Source organism: Pongo abelii, chromosome 20 (genome assembly GCF_028885655.2).
Source record: "Pongo abelii isolate AG06213 chromosome 20, NHGRI_mPonAbe1-v2.0_pri, whole genome shotgun sequence".
Classification (NCBI taxonomy): Eukaryota; Metazoa; Chordata; class Mammalia; order Primates; family Hominidae; genus Pongo; species Pongo abelii.
Window position 1 is genome coordinate 17,457,921 of NC_072005.2, and position 22,322 is coordinate 17,480,242.

A 22,322-nucleotide genomic window follows, 5' to 3' on the forward strand; every position below is an offset into this window, starting at 1 on the left:
AGCAGTCCTCCTCCCTCAGCCTCCTGAGACACTGGGATTACAGCCAAACTTGACCACATGGAGTCGAGAAACCCTAGACCTTAGCTTTGAGTTAGTAGCAACTCCTCATCCACACCCTGAATCTGAACCATTCCAGCTTCAGTCTCCCTTCTGGAATATAGGCATCTTCCTTTTTGTTTTGTTTTGTTTTGTGTTTTATTTATTTATTTATTTAGAGACAGAGTTTTGCTCTTGTTGCCCGAGCACGATCTTGTTGTTGGCGCGATCTCGGTTCACTGCAACCCCTGCCTCTTAGGTTCAAGCAATTATCCTGCCTCAGCCTCCCGAGTAGCTGGGATTACAGGCATGCGCCACCACACCCAGCTAATTTTTGTATTTTTAGTAGAGACGGGGGTTTTACCATGTTGGCCAAGCTGGTCTCAAGCTCCTGACCTCAGGTGATCCTCCCCGCCTCGGCCTCCCAAAGTGCTGGGATTACAGGCATGAGCCAGCACACCCGGCCTGTTTATTGTTGTTGTTGTCGTTGTTGTTTTTTGAGACGGAGTCTCGCTCTGTCACCAGGCTGGAGTACAGTGGCACAACCTCGGCTCACTGCAACCTCCAACTCCCTGGTTCAAGCGATTCTCCTGCCCCAGCCTCCCGAGTAGCTGGGATTACAGGCACGCACCACCACACCCAGCTAATTTTTGTATTTTTAGTACAGATGGGGTTTCACCATGTTGGCCTCTATCTTCTGACCTTATGATCTGCCCGCCTTGGCCTCCCAAAATGCTGGGATTATAGGCGTGAGCCACCGTGCCCGGCCCTGTTTTGTTTTTTTGAGACAAGGTATTATTCTGTCACCCAAACTGGAGTGCCATGGCTTGATCTCAGCTCACTGCAACATCTGCCTCCCAGGTTCAAGCAATTATCCTGCCTCAGCCTCCTGAGTAGCTGGGACTACAGGCACACACCACCACACCCAGCTAATTTTTGTATTTTTAGTAGAGACAGGGGTTTCACCATGTTGGCCAAGCTTATCTCAAAATCCTGACCTCAGGTGATCCTCCCTGCCTCAGCCTCCCAAAGTGCTGGGATTACAGGCATGAGTCACCACGCCTGGCCTGTTTTTTTTTTTGAGACAGGGTCTTACTCTGTCACCCAGACTGGAGTGCAGTGGTGTGATCTCAGCTCACTGCAACCTCTGCTTCCCAAGCTCAAGTTTCCCTCCCACTTTAGCCTCCTAAATAGCTTTATAGCACATGCCACCGCGCCTGGCTAATTTTTGTATTTTTTTGTAGAAATGCGTTTTTGCCATGTTGCCCAGGCTGGTCTTGAACTCCTGGGCTCAAGTGATCTACCCACCTTGGCCTCCCAAAGTGCTGGGATTACAGACGTGCACCACTGAGCCCGGCCCCCTTCAGGAAAATCTGCCAGCCAAACCCAGCATCTCCCTGGGAAGGGGCTGCCAGGAGAAGCTCTGTCCAGTCCCCATGAATCCCTCCCTGGGCTTCGGGAGACAGGCCAGTTGGAACTTCAGCTGTGGCTATGCAACCTCACGGACCCCCAAAATGCGTCAGTCCCAGGGACATGGTCCCACAGCCCAGGTTGCTTCTGGCCTGACCCCACTGATGTGAAGTTCACATTCCACTTGGTGCCAGGCCAAAGACAGCTGAGTCTTTCTGCATTGCCTGGCCACACCCCATCAGGCCCTAGACACCCATGTGCACCAGCTTCCCTCACGCCAAATGTGTCCCAACATGCCACATCATGCAAAATGACATGATGTCACTCCAGGACAGTTTATGACATGCCACAGCTGTCTGGCATGTCCAGACATGGCTGGGTAAGGGGCCTACAGAAAGGTATCCCCAAGCTGGGGAGGCGGGAGGGGAGGCCTGGGCTTCCCCAGGGCCCTTGCAGTGGCTTCGAGCACCGCCACCTCCTCGGCCTGCTGAGCCTCCATGAGTGCCATCTGCTGCTCCAACTTCCGGCGTTGCTCTTCCTGCTTCCGGTGGGCTCCTCGGAAGGCCAGGACCAGGGCGCTGGAAGGGGTGGATGGCTGGGTCAGGAAACAGCCCCCGACTCCACCCAAGGCAAGGGCCGTGTACTCCCACTCCCAGAATAGGGGCTCTTTCACATTGGGTCTCCAAGGGTCCCAGCTAGCTGGTCTTTTTGTTGTTGTTGTTGTTTGAGACGGAATTTCGCTCTTGTCGCCCAGGCTGGAGTGCAATGGTAAGATCTCCCCTCACTACAACCTCTGCCTCCCAGGTTCAAGTGATTCTCCTGCCTCAGCCTCCCAAGTAGCTGGGATTACAGGTGCCCACCACCACGCCTAGCTAATTTTTTTGTATTTTTTAATAGAGATGGGGTTTCACCATGTTGCCCAGGCTGGTCTTGAACTCCTGACTTCAGGTGATCCGCCTGCCTCAGCCTCCCAAAGTGCTGGGATTACAGGTGTGAGTCTCCATGCCCATCCTGTTTTTTCTTGTTGTTGTTTTTTGAGACAGGGTTTCGCTCTTGTTGCCCAGGCAATGGCACAATCTCGGCTCACTGCAACCTCTGCCTCCCGGGTTCAAGCGATTCTCCTGCCTCAGCCTACCGAGTAGCTGGGATTACAGACATGCGCCACCACACCTGGCTAATTTTCTATTTTTAGTAGAGACAGGGTTTCTCCATGTTGGTCAGGCTGGTCTCGAACTCCCGACCTCAGGTGATCTGCCTGCCTTGGCCTCCCAAAGTGCTGGGATTTCAGGCGTGAACCACCGCGCCTGGCCCAGCCTGTTGTTTTTTTTTTTTGAGACAGAGTCTCGCTCTGTCGCCCAAGCTGGAGTGCAGTGGTGTGATCTCTGCTCACCACAACCTCCACCTCCTGGGTTTAAGCAATTCTTCTGTCTCCCAGGTAGCTGGAATTACAGGCACGTGCCAAGACGCCCAGCTAATTTTTGTATTTTTAGTAGAGATGGAATTTCACCACGTTGGCCAGGCTGGTCTCAAACTCCTGACCTCAAGTGATCTGCCGGCCTCAGCCTCCCAACATGCTGGGATTACAGGTGTGAGCCACCACACCTGGCCTTTACTGCCTATCTTGGGGCAGCGGGGAATGCTAAGGCCCAGAGAGAGCCAGGGATACTTCTGAGATCCTGGTGGGGGATGGTGCCAGGGGATTGGGGCAGTGCAGAACAGGGGTCCTACCTGTGGGCTTTGCATAAATCCCTGTTCAGCTTGGCACTCTGAGACCGTCTGGCTCGCCCCTTCTGAGCCACCCGTTCCAACTCCCTGCGCAGAGACTGCAGCTGCTCCCGCAGGTCCAGCGTCCTGTTGCCAAGGGGAAGAGAGGGGGCTCAGAGCCCCAGCCGATCCTATTTCCCACGTCTCCTCCTCCCCACCTGCCCACAGTATTGTCATGTAAACACACCTGTACACAGGGGCACACCTTAGCTTCTACTGCAGACGACACCCCCGGGGGCTGTCATATAGGCTGCCCACCCCCCGCCCAGCCCAGGACCCAGGCACACACCTGGTGAGCGATGCTGCCAGTTCCTGGGCTAACTTCTCTGGGTCCCAGGCTCTGCCCACCTGGCCACCATCAATGCCACTGGTGCCACCAGGGACAGCAGGAAGGCCCTAAGGGAGGGAGAAGACAAGAAAGTGACACTAGCCTAGTCCAAGTCCATGTTTGGCCCACACTGGACATTGAAGCTGCCCAGACAGTGGCAGCTGCTGCACTTTCAGAGACCCCCATCTGGTTCGATACACCAATAAGAGCAAAATTATACTCTGATAAGGGAAATATCTTATTTAATTAAAAAAATTTTTTTCTGAGACAGAGTCTCACTCTGTCACCCAGGCTGGAGTACAGTGGCATGATCTTGGCTGACAGCAACCTCTGCCTCCCAGGTTCAAGCAATTCTCCTGCGTCAGCCTCCCAAGTAGTTGGGATTACAGACACATGCCACCAGACCCGGCTACTTTTCGTATTTTTAGTAGAGACGGAGTTTCACCATGTTGGCCAGGCTGGTCTCGAACCTCATCTCTAAAAATAAAATTTAGGGGCCAGGTGTGGTAGCTCATGCCTGTAATCCCAGCACTTTGGGAGGCCAAGACAGGTGGATCACTTGAGGTCAGAAGTTCAAGACCAGCCTGGCCAACATGGTGAAACCCTGTCTCTACTAAAAATACAAAAATTAGTCTGGCATGGTGGCAGACCCCTGTAATCCCAGCTACTTGGGAGGCTAAAGCAGGAGAATCGCTTGAACTTGGGAGGCGGAGGTTGCAGTGAGCCAAGATCATGCCACTGCACTCCAGCCTGGGCAACAGAGTAAGACTCGGTCGGTGGTGGGTACCTGTAGTCCCAACTAACTGGGCGGCTGAGGCAGGAGAATCACTTGAAGCTGGGAGGCAGAGGTTGGAGTGAGCTGGCATCGCAGCACTGCACTCTAGTCTGAGCGACACAGTGAGACTCTGTCTCAAAAAAAAAAAAAAAAAAAACTAGAGATCCATGGGAAGTCCTTGCTCCTGTCTAATCCTTGTTTGAAATAATAATAATAATAATAATTATTATTATTTTTGACAGAGTCTCGCTCTGTCGCCCAGGCTAGAGTGCACTGGCATGATCTCGGCTCACTGCCAGCTCCGCCTCCCGGGTTCACGCCATTCTCCTGCCTCAGCCTCCCGTGTAGCTGGGACTACAGGCGCCCACCATCCCCAGCTAATTTTTTGTATTTTTAGTAGAGACGGGGTTTCACCATGTTAGCCAGGATGGTCTCGATCTCCTGACCTCGTGATCCGCCTACCTCAGCCTCCCAAAGTGCTGGGATTACAGGCTAGGATTACAGGCATGAGCCACCGCGCCCAGCCAATAATAATAATTTTTTTTTCTTTTTTTTTTTGAGACGGAGTCTTGCTCTGTTGCCCAGGCTGGACTGCAGTGGCGCAATCTTGGCTCACTGCAACCTCCGCCCCTCCAGGTTTAAGCAATTCTCTGTCTCAGCCTCTGGAGTAGCTGGGATTACAGGCACGTGCCACCACGCCCAGCTAATTTTTTTGTATTTTTAGTAGAGACAGGGTTTCACCATTTTGGCCAGGCTGGTCTTGAACTCCTGACCTCGTGATCCACCCGCCTCGGCCTCCCAAAGTGCTGGGATTACAGGCATGAGCCACCACGCCTGGCCAATAATGATTTTTTAAAAATTAGGCTGGGTGTGGTGGCTCACGCCTGTAATCCCAGCACTTTGGGAGGCCGAGGCGGGCGGATCACCTGAGGTCAGGAGTTCGAGACCAGCCTGGCCAACATGGTGAAACCCTGTCACTACTAAAAATACAAAAATTAGCCAGGTGTGGTGGTGCACGCCTGTAATTCCAGCTACTTGGGAAGCCAAAGCAGGAGAATCGCTTGAACCTGGGACGCAGAGATTGCAGTGAGCCGAGATTGCACCACTGCACTCCAGCCTGGGTGACAGAGCAAGATCCGATTCCAAAAAAAAAAAAAAAAAAAAAAAAATTAAAGGCCGGGTGCTGTGGCTCATGGCTATAATCCCAGTACTTTGGGAGGCTGAGGCGGGCAGATCACCTGAGGTCAGGAGTTCTACACCAGCCTGGCCAACATGGTGAAACCCCATCTCTACTAAAAAATACAAAAATTGGCCAGGCACGGTGGCTCACGCCTGTAATCCCAACACTTTGGGAGGCAGGTGGATCACAAGGTCAGGAGATCGCGACCATCTTGGCTAACACAGTAAAACCCCGTCTCTACTAAAAAAAAACCCAAAAAAATACAAAAAAAATTAGCCGGGTGTGGTGGCGGGTGCCTGTAGTCCCAGCTACTCGGCAGGCTGAGGAAGGAGAGTGGCGTGAACCCGGGAGGCGGAGCTTGCAGTGAGCTGAGATTGTGCCACTGCACTCCAGCCTGGGCAACAGAGCGACACTCTGTCTCAAAAAAAATAAAAAATAATAATAAATAAGCCGGGTGCAGTGGCTCACGCCTGTAATCCCAGCACTTTGGGAGGCTGAGGCGGGCGCATCAACTGAGGTTCAGAGTTCGAGATCAGCCTTAGTAACATGGAGAAACCCCATCTACACTAAAAATACAAAAATTAGCCGGGCGTCGTGGCGCATGCCTGTAGTCCCAGCTACTCAGGAGGCTGAGGCAGGAGAATCACTTGAACCCAGGAGGCGGAGGTTGTGGTGAGCCAAGATCGGGCCATTGCACTCCAGCCTGGGCAACAAGAGCGAAACTCTGTCTCAAAAAAAAAAAAAAAAAAAGAGATGAGGTCTCGCTCTGTGGCCCAGGCTGGAGTGAAATGACATAATCGTGGCTCGCTGAAGCCTCCAACTCCTGGGTTCAAGTGATCCTCCCACCTCAGCCTCCCGAGTAGCTGGGACCACCGTGATAAGGGAAATAAATAACAGGAAACCTCATCTGAAGTCACTCCAGGAGGGCTTCCTTGAGGAGGTGATGTCTAAACTGAGATCTACAGGAGGTCGAGGACTTTATGACACAAAGAGGGAAGTGACCGTGTTCCTGGCAGGGACACAGAATGTACAAAGGCTTGGAGGTAGGAGAGATGATTCAAAGAGCTGCATTAAGGACAGGTGCGGCGACTCATGCCTGTAATCTCAGCACTTTGGGATGTGGAGGCGGGCGAAACATTTGAGGTCAGGAGTTCGAGACCAGCCTGGCCAACATGGTGAAACTGCAACTCTACAAAACTGCATCTCTACAAAACATACAAAAAATAGCTAGATGTGGTGGTGCGTGTCTGTAATCCCAGCTACTCAGGAGGCTGAGACAGGAAAATCGCTTGAACCTGGGAGGCAGAGGTTGTGGTGAGCTGAGATTGCAACATTGCATTCCAGCCTGGGCAACAAGAGCGAAACTCCGTCTCAAAAATAAAAAAAGGGGGCTGTGATTGACAAGGGCTATGTTCTCATTAGTAAGCCACTACCCCTACCAGGTTCAGGCAGGGCGGCTCACCTGATACCATTCTTCCTCGTCCCCGCTGCTGCCACCTCCGCTGCTATGTCCGCCACTGCTGTTTGCCCCACCAGCCCGGAGCTCCGCCTGTTCCCACCGCAGCTGCTCCAGCAGGAGCACGTGAGCTGGACCCAGGGCTCGGAGGGCAGCCTCCCGCAGCTCTACGCCCCGCTTCTCACGCCGCACCAGCTGTAGCCGAAGCATCAGGTCCGCCAGGGCCTCCTGTGGGACCAAGGAGAGGGGAGAGAATTTATGCTTCTACGGTCAACTGCAGGGAAACTGAGGCCCCAAGAGGCACACACTGAGGACTATTCAGATAAAAACTGTGACCTTTGGCCGGGCGCGGTGGCTCATGCCTCTAATCCCAGCACTTTGGGAGGCTGAAGTGGGTGAATTACCTGAGGTCAGGAGTTCGAGATGAGCCTGGCCAACATGGTGAAACCCTGTCTCCATTAAAAATACAAAAATTAGCCGGGTCTGGTGGTGCACGCCTGTAATCCCAGCTACTCGGGAGGCTGAGGCAGGAGAATCACTTGTACCCGGCAGTGAGGCAGAGGCTGCAGTGAGCCAAGATAGCGCCACAGCACTCCAGCCTGGATGACAGCAAGACTCCGTCTCAAAAAACAAACAAACAAACAAACAAACTAGGACCTTCACCATTCACCATGTTCTTATGAGGTGAAAATATCTTCCTCCCACAAAAGCTACAGCTGTAGAAATGGCATTTCCTAGAGGGCAAGTAGCTTACATAGGTCAAATAGCAGTTCTGTGAAAACTTCTGGAGTTTCTCCAACTCTAGAACCTCAAGTTTTTCATGCCAAGCTACAAACCCAAGATTGTGTTCTTTGCTCCCATCTCTTCCCATAGGAAGGGCATTTTGGAGAGCCAGATTTGTAGTCTAATGAGAAACTGAACCCCAGAAAACAAACTCCTATTAATCCCTCAAAACCCCAGCTCCAATTCTCCCTTCACAATGCCTGCACTCAGCCCAGCAGAATTCTCCTTTGCTCCTTGGTCCCCCAACCTCAGTAAAGGATTTTGTCCCACCAAGAAAGACTGACACAGTGGCCACAGCCCATTTGTACCCTTGTGGCCACCAGGTCCTGCTGAATTTGTGTCTTCTCCAGTCGGGGAAGAGCTGGGCCAGGCTGGGCCCCCAGAATGGCCTCCACCATGGCTTCTGCACGGGGCACAGTGGGCATGGGTGCCAAGGTGGGGCCAGGCTCTGAGAGAATCTTCACTAGAGAACGGCGCTCCTGGAGACGCTGGACATAGCTTCGGAGCTGGAAAGCCACTTCCTGTGGGGTGGGCTTATCCACACTGCTGCCTTCAGGGCTACAGAAAACAGAAGAGGTGCCTATGTCAACACTGGCAGACATAGGTGGGTTAACTTCATGCCAATCCTGGTAGGGTCCATCACCTTCCATCTCACTGGCCACGATGGAGTCTATGCCATCTTTGGTGGTCCCTGTCACACCAACATACCCCACTAGGCACCACCTTCCATCAAGACCACATGGTGTCCGGGTGCGGTGATGCATGTCTGTAACCCCAGCACTTTGGGAGGCTGAGGTGGGAGGATTGCTTGAAGCCAGAAGTTTGAGACCAGCATAGGCAACAGAGTGAGAATCCGTCTTTTTGTTTTTGTTTTTGTTTTTGTTTTGAGACGGAGTCTTGCTCTGTCACCCATGCTGGAGTGCAGTGGTGTGACCTCGGCTCACTGCAAGCTCCACCTCCCGGGTTCACGCCATTCTCCTGTCTCAGCCTTCCGAGTAGCTGGGACTACAGGCGCTTGCCACCACGCCCGGCTAATTTTTTTTTTTTTTTTTTTTTGGTATTTTTAGTAGAGACGAGGTTTCACTGTGTTAGCCAGGATGGTCTCGATCTCCTGACCTTGTGATCCGCCCACCTCGGCCTCCCAAAGTGCTGGGATTACAGGCGTGAGCCACTGCGCCTGGCCAAGAATCCGTCTTCATAAAAAATTAGCTGCGGCCGGGCGCAGTGCCTAACGCCTGTAATCCCAGCACTTTGGGAGGCAGAGGCAAGTAGATCACCTGAGGTCAGGAGTTCGAGACCAGCCTGACCAATATGGAGAAACCCCATCTCTACTAAAAATCAAAATTAGCCAGGTGTGGTAGTGGGAGCCTGTAATCCCAGTTACTCAGGAGGCTGAGGCAGGAGAATCACTTGAACCCAGGAGGCAGAGGTTGCAGTGAGCTGAGATTGGACCATTGGACTCCAGCCTGGGTGACAAGAGTGAAACTCCATCTCAAAAAAAAAAAAAAAAAAAAAGACAGGGTCTCACTCTGTCACCCAGGCTGGAGTGGTGCACCAGGCTGGAGTGCAGTGGTGCAATCTCAGCTCACTGCAGCCTCCACCTCCCAGACTCAAGGCATCCTCCCACCTCAGCCTCCCAAATAGCTGGTACTACATGAGCACACCACCATGCCCAGCTAATTTGTTTGTAGTTTTGGTAGAGAAGGACTTTCACCACGTTACAAGGGCTGGTCTTGAACTACTGAGCTCAAACGATCTGCCTGCCTGCCTCGGCCTCCCAAAGTGCTGGGATTACAAGCTTGAGCCACTGTGCCCGGCTGTGGGTGCCAGTTTTAACCAGTAGGCATCGTCATTCATCTTCATGCCAACTGCAATGTCTGTCAACCACCATGCCAATTTTGTCAAGTAGCAACAGGCCAACTGCAGCTGAGCCTCATGTCAACCAACCACAGTGAGCTCCACACCGACCTTGCTGGACACAGCCACACCAAGCCCCCAAATGTGGTAAGCTCTGGGAGCCCCATTCCCCAGTCAAGACCCCACTCTTCAACCAGGCCAGTTCCCAGGGTTCCAGGGGGGTACCTTGGCTGTGGATTCTGCAGTGCTCCTGCATCCGTGGCAGCCTCCTCTTGTGCCAGCAGCCTCCATGCTTCCTTTTCAGCTGCTTGCAGGTCACCCATGGGGGCTTCGTCTCCTGCTCCTGAGTCGGCCTCCCGCAGAGCAAGCAGAACCCTGTATGCCTCTTCACAGTGCTCACTATGGGACACTGGTTCTGAGTGCTTCAGGACACTCAGCTCGGCTGGGTGCAATGGCCCTCACCTGTGGTCCCAGCACTTTGGGAGGCTGAGGCGGGAGGATTACCTGAGGTCAGGAGTTCAAGACCAGCCTGACCAACATGGTGAAACCCTGTCTCTACTAAAAAGACAAAGATTAGCAAGGTGTGGTGGTATGCACCTGTAGTTCCAGCTACTCAGGAGGCTGAGGCAGGAGAATCACTTGAACTGGGGAGGCGGAGGTTGCAGTGATCCAAGATGGCACCACTGCACTCCAGCCTGGGTGACAGAGCAAGACTCTGTCTCAAAAAAAAAAAAAAAAGAAAAAAGAAAAAAAAACCACTTAGCTACATCTCGCTCTATAGGTGCCAGTCCCCACTTGCTCCTGAACCCTTTTTCTCCCCACTGCCCTCAGCTCTGGAAGCATGCAGACTCCCTTAGCAACCCTGAACTAAAATTGCCCTAAGTTAATTTCTGGGCCGGGCGAGGTGGCTCACACCTGTAATCCCAGCACTTTAGGAGGCCCAGTGGGGCGGATCATGAGGTCAGGAATTTGAGACTAGCCTGGCCAACATGGTGAAACCCGTCTCTACTAAAAATACAAAAATTAGCTGGGTATGGTGTCATAGGCCTGTAATCCCAGCTACGCAGGAGGCTGAGACATGAGTATCATTTGAACCCAGGAGGCAGAAGTTGCAGTGAGCTGAGATCTCGCCACTGCACTCCAGCCTGGGTGACACAGCAAGATTCTGTCTCAAAAAAAAAAAAAATTAATTTCTGAAGTGGGGAAGGTGCTCTCCAGTGAGGGTTCTGTGGAATGGGGCCATCCTCAGAAAGCCCATTCCCTCCCCAGCTGGTGACATCACTGGCAGGGTACACTGACCTGTACTGCAAGGCCAGATGCAATGCTGTGGCCTCAGCCTCCCGCTGGCCTAGCTGCATGCTGAGGCCTTCACAGCGGCCCTTGTATCCCTGGAGCACAGCTGATAGCAGACGGTTAAAGCATTTGAGCTTCTCAATGCTCCTGTCCCCGAAGGTGGGGAAGAGGGAAAGTCAGAGGCCTTCTAAGGCAGTCAGGCCTCAATTTCCACCCTTTCCCTCCCTCCTGTTGCAGTTTCAGACTCCTGGCTTTATAACTCAGTTGGAGAAGGTGCCTGTGCCCTTATGAGCTCAGCATTTGAGTCTCTTACCCCCGGAGTTGCTCCATCTGGGCTTCCATGATGTGCATCTCAGGACTGAGGGGCTGGGTGGGAAGAGACCCAAGGATCTGGGTGCTGGAATGGCTGTGGAGGCGCCGAAGCAGGGGGTGAGCCAGGGAGAAGGAGTCTGGCTAAGAAGAAGTGATAAAATTGACCCCAATTGTCACCAAGAGCCTGGGATTGTAGGCATTTTGCAACCCCAGAAGCTGTTGGATCCCATGACAAAGATTTGAGTCTCATTCCCCTGAAGGCTAAGGACATCAAGACCATGGGATTGAACTTCTCGCACTCACCTGAGTCTCCCAGGGTTCCCCGTCTGCCTCAGAGCTGCTAGAACCACTGCCTGAGCCACCTGCTTGGCTGTGGGAAAGACGTGGGCAGGGCTCCAGCCTCAAGAGGGAATCCTGCAGCTCCTGAACCTGGGAAAGATGAGGGGGATGTCAGGCTTAGGGGCTCAAACCAACCACCAGCCCTCCCTCCCCAAGGCCTGTTCTTGGGGAAGTGGCAAGAACCCTAGCTGGAAGACAGGAGGCTTGGATACTTAGCCTGCCAAAAATCTCACTATCTGACCTTGGGAATGTTTCTCAGCTGCTGAGGATTTTATTTTTCCCAGCAGAAAAATGGGCCCCACTCTGGGGGAAAATGAATCTCTGGACTGGACTCCCACAGCCCCAGGTTTTTCTACCAGCCTGAGATGAGGGCTTCCCTCTCAATATCTCATTCAGTCACATGGCTTTTTTATTTTTATTTTTATTTTTGAGATGGAGTCTTGCTCTGTTACCTAGGCTGGAGTGCAGTGGCACAGTCTCAGCTCACTGCAACCTCTGCCTCCCAGGTTCAAGTGATTCTCCTGCCTCAGCCTCCTGAGTAGCTGGGATTACAGGCATCTGCCACCATGCCTGACAAATACTTGTATTTTCAGTAGAGATGGGGTTTCACCATGTTGACCAGGCTGGTCTTGAACTCCTGACCTCAAGTGATCTTCCTGACTCAGCCTCCCAAAGTGCTGGGATTACAGGCATGAGCCACTGCACCTGGCAGTCACATGGCTTTAAATGCCACCTGTGTGCTAAGGATGCTCAAGTGTCTCCCTTCTGCCCTGCTGTCTCCTCTGAGCCCTGGACTCAGACATGTAGCTGCTCCCTTGAGGACCCCACGTGGATGTCTCATGGACACTTGAGCTTATCAAGGGCTAAAGAGATCTGGTCACCCCCAGCCAAACCTGCCCACCCTGTAGCTCCTCCATCTCTCCCTTCTAGTCCAGCAGGTCCCAAAGCCTGAAGTTGTCCTTGACTTCTCTCTAGCCTTCACGCTCACACGTCAGTTCCATCTGCCACATCACCCAGAATCCGTCCGCATCTCTCCACTTCTACAACCTCCACCATCGTGCATGTCTGGACCAATGAAGTCACCTCCTGGCTCTCCAGGAGTCCACCCTCACCTCCGCAGACTGTTCCTACCTCCGCCACCAGAGGGCGCCTGTGAACACCTGCGTCGAGCATGCCCCTCCTGTGCTCAAAACCCTCCAGGGCTCTCACCTTAATCAGAGCAAAGCCCAAGCGTCTCCTTGCCGCCCACGAGGCCCTACGCGATCGGCATTTGTTCTCCCTCTGTTCTGTTCTGGCTCCCCACACTCTCCCTGTTGCCCCCTGTGTTCCAGCCACACTGGCCTCCTTCGGGTTTCTTGAAGAGGCCAGTCATGCTGCCACTCCAGGGCCTGTTCCCACCACCCTCAGTTTTCTTTCTTTCTTTCTTTTCTTTTTTTTTTTTGAGAAAGAGTTTTCTTCTGTCGCCCAGGCTGGAGTGCAATGGCGAGATCTCGGCTCACTGCAAGCTCCGCCCCCTGGGTTCACGCCATTGTCCTGCCTCAGCCTCCCGAGTAGCTGGGACTACAGGCACCTGCCACCACGCCCGGCTAATTTTTTGTATTTTTAGTAGAGACGGGGTTTCACCGTGTTAGCCAGGATGGTCTCGATCTCCTGACCTCGTGATCTGTGCCTCGGCCTCCCAACGTGTTGGGATTACAGGCGTGAGCCACCGTGCCCAGCATTTTTTTTTTTTTTGAGACAGAGTCTCACTCCGTCACCCAGGCTGGAGTGGAGTGGTGCGATCTCGGCTCACTGCAACCTCCACCTCCTAGGATCAGGCGATTCTCGCTCCTTAGTCTCCCTGGTAGCTGCAGAATTGTGTCAAGCAATTCTCCTGCAATTCCCCTGCCTCAGCCTCCCGAGTAGCTGGGATTGCAGGCACGTGCCACCACACCTGGCTAATTTTTGTATTTTTAGTAAAGACAAGGTTTCACCATGTTGGCCAGGCTGGTCTCTAACTCCTGGCCTCAAGGGAGCCACCCACCTCGGCCTCCCAAAGTGCTGGTGTAGATTACAGGCATAAGCCACTGCACCCAGCCAACCTGGCTGATTTTTTTTTTTTTTTTTTTTGAGACAGAGTCTCACTCTGTCCCCCAGGCTGGAGTGCATTGGCACGATCTCAGCTGACGGCCATCTCCATCACCCAGGTTCAAGCGATTCTCCTGCTTCAGCCTCCTGAGTAGCTGGGATTACAGGCCTATGCCACCACACCTGGCTAATTTTTTTTTTTTTTGTATTTTTAGTAGAGATGGAGTTTGACCATGTTGGCCAAGCTGGTCTTGAACTCCTGACTTTGTGATCCACCCACCTCAGCCTCTCAAAGTGCTGGGATTACAGGTGTGAGCCACCGTGCCTGGCCAACCTGGCTGACTTTTAATTTTTTTGCAGAGGTGGCAGTCTTGCTGTGTTGCCCAGGCTGGTCTTGAACTCCTGGCCTCAAAGAATCCTTCTGCCTCCACCTCCCAAAGTGCTGGGATTATAGGTGTGAGCCACCACACCTAGCCTTAAAAGGTTTTTTGAATGAACGAATGAATGAATATTGCCTACATCAGGCCCACCTCCTCCCTCAGACAGAGAGCCACATGGGACTCAGGATGGCCCACTCACCTCTTTCTGCAGCATCTCCTTCTCAGCTCGGATGGCCTCCAGGGAGGCCTGCGTGTGGACCAGCTCATCCTCTCGGCTACTCAGGGCCAGCCGGAGCCAGGCATTCCTCTCGGCCAGGCGAGCTGCCTCTCGCTGGCAGCTCCCTGCCCCTTCCTGCTTCCCAAGGGGACCTGGTCCCCCTTCGCTTGTGCCTTCCAACTCCATAGGCCCGGGATGGCTGGGGGGCCGGTGGCGCCAGGCTGCAGCTGCTGCCTCCAGGGAGCTCAGAGCGTGCTGGAGGGTCTGAAACACATCGGGGGCCCCATTCCCAGGGGGCACAGTCTCCTTGTACTGTAGGGCTGCTTCTGGGGCCTGGTGGGCTTCCACTGCAGGTTTGTGGGGCACTTCGGGGGCTGAGGCCAGTCCCCTGCCAGAGCCCCCATCCGCCTTCTTGTCAGTCCTGTGGACACCAACTCAGGCACTTGAGTCACTCCATGCTGGGCAGGGAATTCTTTTTTATTTTTTGAGATGGAGTCTCACTCTGTTGCCCAGGCTGGAGTGCAATGGTGCGATCTCGGCTCACTGAAACCTCCACCTCCTGGTTTCAAGTGATTCTCCTGCCTCAGTCCCCCAAGTAGCTGGGATTACAGGCTCCCACCACCACGCCTGGCTAATTTTTGTATTTTTATTAGAGACAGGGTTTCACCATGTTGGCCAGGCTGGTGTCAAACTCCTGACCTCAGGTGATCCGCCCAACTCGGCCTCCCAAAGTGCTGGGATTACAGGCATGAGCCACCACGCTCGGCCCTGGGCAGGAAATTCTGAGGGCTTAAACTTTATGGTCTTGGGGAGGTGTGAGTGGAGCAGGAAGTTGGCAAGAGCTGCGTGTTCTGGGACTGGCATCCCAGGGTGAGACTGGGAGGCTGGGAATTCAAGGAAGAGGCTAGACAGAGGTGGTGAAGAAGTTGGAGGGGAGACCTGGCGCTGAGAAACAGAGTGAAGAGTAAGTTGGACTGTGACGGGCACTGGGAAAGGCCTGAAGGTGAGAGACAGAAGGTTCTGGAAATAGGGTCTTCTGGGGCAGCGGCTTACACTTGTAATCCCAGCATTTTCGGAGGCCGAAGTGGGGGGATCACTTAAGGTCAGGAGTTCAAGACCAGCCTGGCTAATGTGGCAACACCCTGTCTCACTAAAAATACAAAAATTAGCCGGGTGTGGTGGCGCACACCTGTAATCCCAGCTACTCGGAAAGCTGAGGCTCCCACTTGAACCTGGGAGGCAGAGGTTGCTGTGAGTGGAGATTGTACCACTGCACTGCACTGCAGCCTGGGTGACAGAGCAAGACTCAAAAAAAAAAAGAAAGTCAGGCTGAAGGCAATAGGGAGCTATGGTAGGTGAGTGAGTACAGCGGGCACATCAGCAGATCTGTGGATGGCAAAGATGCGTCTGGACTGAAGGGCACAGACCAAGCGGGTCTTACCTGCTTCCTTGGCCTTGGCCACTGACCTCCTCCATGGGGCCCAGCTGCTCCAGCCCGGAGCTCACTGGAGGTGGGGCAAAGCTAGGTTTGGAGCTCCCACTGGCTGCCTCGACCTCCTCTGAACTCTCAGCCACGGGATCCAGTTCACCCTGCAAATGACCCCCGGGGCCCTGCTCTGAGCCAGGCAGGACAGGACCTTGGGGTCCCCAGGAGCTGGGTGTGGAGGGGAGAGGGTGACACTTACGGGTGGAGCATGCCTCCCTCGCCGGCTTCGGGGCCGCGTGGCCCGGGAACTCATTGCTGTCCAGAAGCCAGTGCCCTCTGAATGCTTCTCCTTCGTCAACCCCTAAAACCACAGCCTGCCATGAGCTCTTGCATTTGTTGTCCTGGACAAAGGACAACCTCAATTTCCTCTGCTGTGAAATGGAGCATTGACTACCCTTCAGGAAAGGATTTTGTTATCAATGTTGATTGGGCAGATTTGAATGCCTCCCTGGACAGGGAGCTCACTATCTAACAAGGTTGTCCTGATCTCCCCCTTCTTCTCTACCTTCTTTACCTTCACGACGTCTTTGTCCACTTCCCTCCTCTATTTGAGCCTGGGAATGCGATCTCAAGAATTCTTTCTCCTCCCCGGCCCTCCTAAATGAGAGGTTCAGCTCTCTCTACCTCTCTGATCCTCTGGGGGTAACTTGATCAGAGGCCTGAGTCCCTGGACACTCTGTTGGGGTCACTCTGGCCACTGCCTGCTCAGGCCTGGGCTGGCCAAGCCTGCCCTGGGAGGGGCCGGGAAACAGGAAACCCCCTCCCCTGGTCACGTGATTTGTTATTGTGTTGTTTCCTTCTTGGGGACAGCAGCTTCCTGCAGCCCTAGCGGGGCACACATACCTGACTCCCAAGGTTTCGGCCCCTCCTCATCTCAGCCTCCAAGCTCATGGCCCTTCTAGCTCTGAGTCTTGGATTTTATTTCTCAAGAGCTAGAATGGGCCGAGCACCATTGCTCACGCCTGTAATCCGAACACTCTGGGAAGCTGAGGAAGACAGATCGCTTGAGTCCAAGAGTTTAAGACAAGCCTGGGCAACATGGCGAGACCCCCGTCTTTACAAAAAATATAAAAATTAGCCAGGAGTAGTGGCGTACGCCTGTAGTCCCAGCTACTCAGGAGGCTGAGGTGAGAGGATTGCTTAACACCTGGAAGTTGAGGCTGCAGTGAGCCGTGGTCACGCCACTGCACTCCATTCTGGGTAACAAGGCAAGACCCTGTCTCAAAAAGAAAGAAAAAAAAAGAGCTAGAATGTTCCCGAGCTGATGGTTTTTATGTGGCTCCCCTGTGAACTTTTCTTCTCTGCCCGTCTCTTCATTGTGGGCTGACAGTTCTCTCTCTTTTTTTTTTTTTTTTTTTTTTGAGATGCAGTCTCGCTCTGTCGCCCAGGCTGGAGTGCAGTGGTGCAATCTTGGCTCATTGCAACCTCCACCTCCGAGTTCAAGAAATTCTCCTGCCTCAGCCTCCCGAGTAGCTGGGATTACAAGTGCCAACCACAATGCCCAGCTAATTTTTGTATTTTTAGTAGAGACAGGGTTTCACCATGCTGACCAGGCTGGTCTCGAACTCCTGACCTCAAGTAATCCGCCAGCCTCGGCCTCCCAAAGTGCTGGGATTACAGGCGTGAGCCACCGCACCCGGCTAGGGATGGGTTTTTACCATGTTGGCCAGGCTGGTCTTAAACTCCTGACCTCAGGTGGTCCACCCACCTCAGCCTCCCAAAGTGTTGGGATTACACGCATGAGCCACCGACCCCACCAGCCCCAGAAACATTTAAGAGCCACTTGAAGCCTCAGTTTATTTATTTATTTTATTTTATTAGATGGAATCTTGTTCTGTCACCCAGGCTGGAGTGCAGTGGCGCGATCTGGGCTCACTGCAACCTCCACCTCCTGGGTTCAAGCGATTCTTCTGCCTCAGCCTTCTGAGTAGCTGTGATTATAGGTGCGCGCCACCACACCCAGCTAATTTTTTGTATTTTTAGTAGAGACGGGGTTTCACCATATCGGCCAGGCTGATCTCGAACTCCTGACCTCGTGATCCACCCACCTCAGCCTCCCAGAATGCTGGGATTATAGGTGTGAGCCACTGCCCCCAACCCCTCAGTTTTTTTTTTTTTAAGGGTCAAAGAAGCCGGCCGCATTGGCCAGGCTCTAATTCGAGAATAGCCGGAGGGGCTGTGTAAGGTGAGCTTTGAAGGATAAAGAACTTGCCAGAAAAGCAACAGGAGGAACAGCATTCCAGGCAGAAGGAACTGCCTGGGCAAAGGCTTAGAGCCTTCAAAGAGCCGCTCTAGGTGACACAGCGAGACTCCATCTCAAAAAAACAAAAACAAAAACGGAAAAAAAAAAAAAAACCCAGCTCTACTAAAAATACTATATATATATATCTCAGCCGGGCCTGGTGGTGCATGCCTGTAATCCCAGCTACTTGGGAGGCTGAGGCAGGAGAATTGCTTGAACCCTGGAGGTGGAGGTTGCAGTGAGCCGAGATTGAGCCACTGCACTCCAGCCTGGGCGACAGAGCAAGACTCTGTCTCAAAAAAATAAAAATAAATAAATACTTCTGGGGCTAAGGGGGAAGTGTGCACTAAGAAGACAACGGCAGCCTGGGCGACAGAGTGAGACTCTGTCTTAAAAAAAAAAAAAAAAATGGAAGGAAGACTGGTTTAGCCTGATGCGGTGGTCCTCGCCTGTACTCCCAGCTACTTGAGAGATCGTTTGGCTGTAGTGACTAGCCATGATCGCGTGACTGCAGTGTAGTTTGGGCGACAGAGCGATACCCTGTCTCTAAAAATAAGAAAAAAAAAAGCCATGGAAAAAGAGGCAGGCTTGAAATAGGCCCGACTTAGCTTCGCTCCACCTACAGTGACCCAATAAGACCAGAGTAAGTATTTTTTGATTCATGCAAATATATGTAAAATAAGGAACAAGAATTAAGTAATTGGGAAGGGCCCTGGATGATCAGGCCACACCCACATGGGAATACCTACCCCACACGGAGGCGCAGGCCAGCTCCACCAATCACCAATCAGCTCCTCCTCTTTCCCTAAATCGGCCTTCTCCGTCTCTCTTAGCCTATCACATTGCAAGCTCCACCTCTATTCCACGTTTCAGCCCATCACGGTAGAAGCACTGACCATTGTAGTCTGATTCGGCCAAAAACAAAAATTTACTAATTTTTTTAATCCAATCACATTTCATACTTTGCTCCAGTGTAGCCAATCACATTCCAGGTTCCCCCCCCCCCCCCCGACCCCGCATCCAGCTCCAGGCAGCTCTCACTCCAAGCCCCACCCCCTAGCCCAGTTTCAGCCTATCAGCTTCCAAGTTCTCCCTAGCCTCAACCAATTTCTGTCTCCGATTGTTCTGCAGCCCGCTGAACTACATTTCCCAGGAGGCGTCGGGGCTGCGCCGTACAACTTCCGGCTGTAAAGATGGCGGCTTCCTAGAGAGTCGGCGGCTGATTTAGAAGGAGGTTCAGGCTACGGTGAGCCGAAGTTGGGTGGTGAAAGCGTGCGGGGCCCGTTCTTAGGGGCCCAGCTCCCTTTGCCCCAAGAGATCCAGCTCCTCGCCTTTCCTGGGGCTTCCGCCTTTACTTCTGGTTTCTCCTGCAGTGTAGCCTCCATCCTTCTTGCTGCCGCTAAAGCTTTGTTTTCCTTAGAGGTGTGGGGACTGCAAGGCGCTCAAAGACCATCTTGGGAAGCCCGTGCCTATTGCCCAGATAGACAAACTGCTCCATTCGCGTCCTGTTTCTCTCCAAGGGGAACCACAGTACTAATATTTTGCTTCTCCCTCATGCAGACACCCGCTAGGCACGAGGGTGTCGTAGAGGTTATTATTCCCTTATTCACCAAGACATTTTCGGTTTTAGGTAACAGGAAACCCTACTCAAAATGGCTTAAGGAAAAAAAGGAAGTTAGTGGCTTATAGATTGGGTCTAATAGGAGCTGGGTCCAGGTGGTCAGAATTCGATCTGCAGTTTTCTGGGTGGAGACCATTTCGCTTTTTACCTTAGAGGCAAAAGGGGCCCCTCGCAGCTCTCAACTTTATTCTACCAGCTCTGCAACTCTAATGAGAGTCTCTTTTCCTTGATGACACTGTTAAAAGTTGCAGAGCTGCCACTCAATGGCCTGATTTGGGTCATATGCCCATCCCTGAGCCATTTTCAGTGGCCAGAGAGCTGGGATGTGCTCACTGGCCGAGTAGGGGCGTGGGGCTAGCACTACGTTAAAAAAAAAAAAGAGGAAAAAAGAGGGGGGACTGTTACCTTATGTCGGAGTGGCTGCTCGGCTGATAGGTGTAAAAGGCACCCATTCTACAGCTGAGGAAACCGACTCCCTAAGAGGAGTGACGCATCATCAGTAAGCGGCTCATCGCCCCTCTTCCTTCTTAGTGACCAAATTTTTTTTTTTTTTTTTTTTGAGACGGAGTTTCGCTCTTTTTGCCCAGGATGGAGTGCAATGGCGGGATCTCGGCTCACCGCAGCCTCCCCTCCCGGGTTGAAGCGATTCTCCTGCCTCAGCCTCCTGAGTAGCTGGGATTATCCGCATGCGCCACCACGCCCGGCTAATTTTGTATTTTTAGTAGAGACGGGGTTTCTCCGTGTTGGTCAGGCTGGTCTCGAACTTCCAACCTCAGGTGATCCGCCTGCCTCGGCCTCCCAGAGTGCTGGTATTACAGGCATGAGCCACCGTGCCCGACCGTAACCAGATGTTTTTAAAACTCCCAAGGGGAGGATTCTGGCTTCCCCTGTCCGTGTTCCGTCTAGCCACACAGGAGCCATGGAAGTGCCAGAGCCCAGCAGCCCCACTGAAGAGGAGGAGGAGGAAGAGGAGCACTCGGCAGAGCCTCGGCCCCGCACTCGCTCCAATCCTGAAGGGGCTGAGGACCGGGCAGTGGGGGCACAGGCCAGCGTGGGCAGCCGCAGCGAGGGTGAGGGTGAGGCCGCCAGTGCTGATGATGGGAGCCCCAACACTTCAGGAGCCGGCCCTAAGTCCTGGCAGGTGCCCCCGCCAGCCCCTGAGGTCCAAATTCGGACACCAAGGGTCAACTGTCCAGAGAAAGTGGTAAGTAGAGGGGGTGGTCTGGGGCTCTGAGATGCTAGGGAACCTAGCATCTTGTCTTTTGGGATTCACTCTGCAAACATTCCCTTTGTAATAGTTACCTGTGGCTGCCACAAGTCACCATGGACTTGGTAGCTTTCAACAAGAGAAATTTATTCTCTCACAGTTCTTGGGGCCAGAAGTCAGGTGTTGGCAGGGCCACGGCCCCTATGGAGGCTCTAAGGGAGGATTCTTTCTTGCCTCTTCATTTTTGTCTGTCTTTTTTTTTTGAGATGGAGTTTCACTCTTGTTGCCCAGGCTGGAGTGCAATGGCACGATCTTGGCTCATTGCAACCTCTGCCTCCCAGGTTCAAGCAATTCTCCTGCCTCAGCCTCCCAAGTAGCTGGGATTACAAGTACCCACCACAACGCCCGGCTAATTTTGTATTTTTAGTAGAGACAGGGTTTCACCACATTGGCCAGGCTGGTCTCGAACTCCTGACCTTAGGTGATCCGCCGGCCTTGGCCTCCCAAAATGCTGGGATTATAGGCATGAGCCACCCTGCCTGACCCTTTCTTGCCTCTTCTAGCCTCTCGTGGCTCCTGGCATTCCTTGGATTGTGGCTACATCACTCTAGTCTTTGCCCAATTTTTTTTTTTTTTTTTTTTTTTGAGACGGAGTCTTGCTCTGTCACCCAGGCTGGAGTGCAGTGGTGTGATCTCGGCTCACTGCAACCTCCACCTCCCGGGTTCATGCCATTCTCCCGCCTCAGCCTCCCGAGTAGCTACAGGCGCCCTCCACCATGCCCGGCTAATTTTTTGTATTTTTAGTAGAGACGGGTTTCTTTCTTTTTTTTTTTTTTTTTGAGAAGGAGTCTTGCTCTGTTGCCTAGGCTGGAGTGCAGTGGCACTATCTTGGCTCACTGCGAGCTCCGCCTCCCGGGTTCACCCCATTCTCCTGCCTCAGCCTCCCGAGTAGCTGGGACTACAGGCGCCCGCTACTACACCTGGCTAATTTTTTGTATTTTTTAGTAGAGACAGGGTTTCACCGTGTTAGCCAGGATGGTCTCGATCTGTTGACCTGGTGATCCACCCGCCTCGGCCTCCCAGAGTGCTGGGATTACAGGCGTGAGCCACCACACCCGGCCACTGAGACGGGGTTTCACCGTGTTAGCCAGGATGGTCTTGATCTCCTGACCTTGTGTTCCACCCACCTTGGCCTCCCAAAGTGCTGGGATTACACGTGTTAGCCACCGCGCCCAGCCGTCTTTGCCTAATTCTATCCAGTCCTCATAAAGCCTTTCTCACTGTGTCTCTGTGTCTTCTCTGCTTCTGTCTCCTATAAGGACACTTGTCATCAAAACAGGATCTTATCTCAAGACCCTTACTTTAATTACATCTGCAGAGACCCTGATTCCAAATAAGATCACATTCTTTTTTTTTTTTTTTTTTTCTTTTGAAACGGAGTCCTGCCCTGTCACCAGGCTGGAGTGCAGTGGCGTGATCTCAGCTCACTGCAACCTCCGGCTCCCTGGTTCGAGTGATTCTCCTGCCTCAGCCTCCCAAGTAGCTGGGATTACAGGCACTCACCGCCAC

General features: G+C 52.9%; 2 protein-coding genes across 9 annotated transcripts in view; one reads left to right on the top strand and one right to left on the bottom strand.

Annotated features, from left to right (window-relative positions):
• Positions 1–18,842, bottom strand: USHBP1 (USH1 protein network component harmonin binding protein 1). Of its 2 annotated transcripts, none has more exons than XM_054539896.2 (13): positions 18,675–18,842; positions 15,883–15,984; positions 15,639–15,787; positions 14,180–14,618; positions 11,498–11,623; positions 11,196–11,335; positions 10,889–11,029; positions 9,815–9,988; positions 8,041–8,290; positions 6,956–7,177; positions 3,500–3,606; positions 3,175–3,297; positions 1–2,024 (listed from the first exon to the last, which is right to left on the bottom strand). In XM_054539896.2, exons 2-13 carry the CDS (start codon positions 15,934–15,936, stop codon positions 1,835–1,837), a joined length of 2,115 nt encoding a protein of 704 aa, XP_054395871.2. In that variant the 5' UTR covers positions 15,937–15,984; positions 18,675–18,842; the 3' UTR covers positions 1–1,834. The 2 variants fall into 2 exon arrangements, with proteins under 2 accessions (XP_054395871.2, XP_024093469.3); XM_024237701.3 differs by lacking the exon at positions 18,675–18,842 and adding an exon at positions 16,198–16,440.
• Positions 18,826–22,322, top strand: part of BABAM1 (BRISC and BRCA1 A complex member 1) — a 12,289-nt gene continuing 8,792 nt past the window's right edge. For 2 of the 7 annotated variants that reach the window (XM_024236336.3, XM_054538431.2), the window contains exons 1-2: positions 19,044–19,171; positions 20,453–20,750. In XM_024236336.3, coding sequence (XP_024092104.1) covers positions 20,466–20,750 — 285 coding nt within the window. In that variant the 5' untranslated portion in view covers positions 19,044–19,171; positions 20,453–20,465. 7 annotated transcript variants of the gene reach the window in all.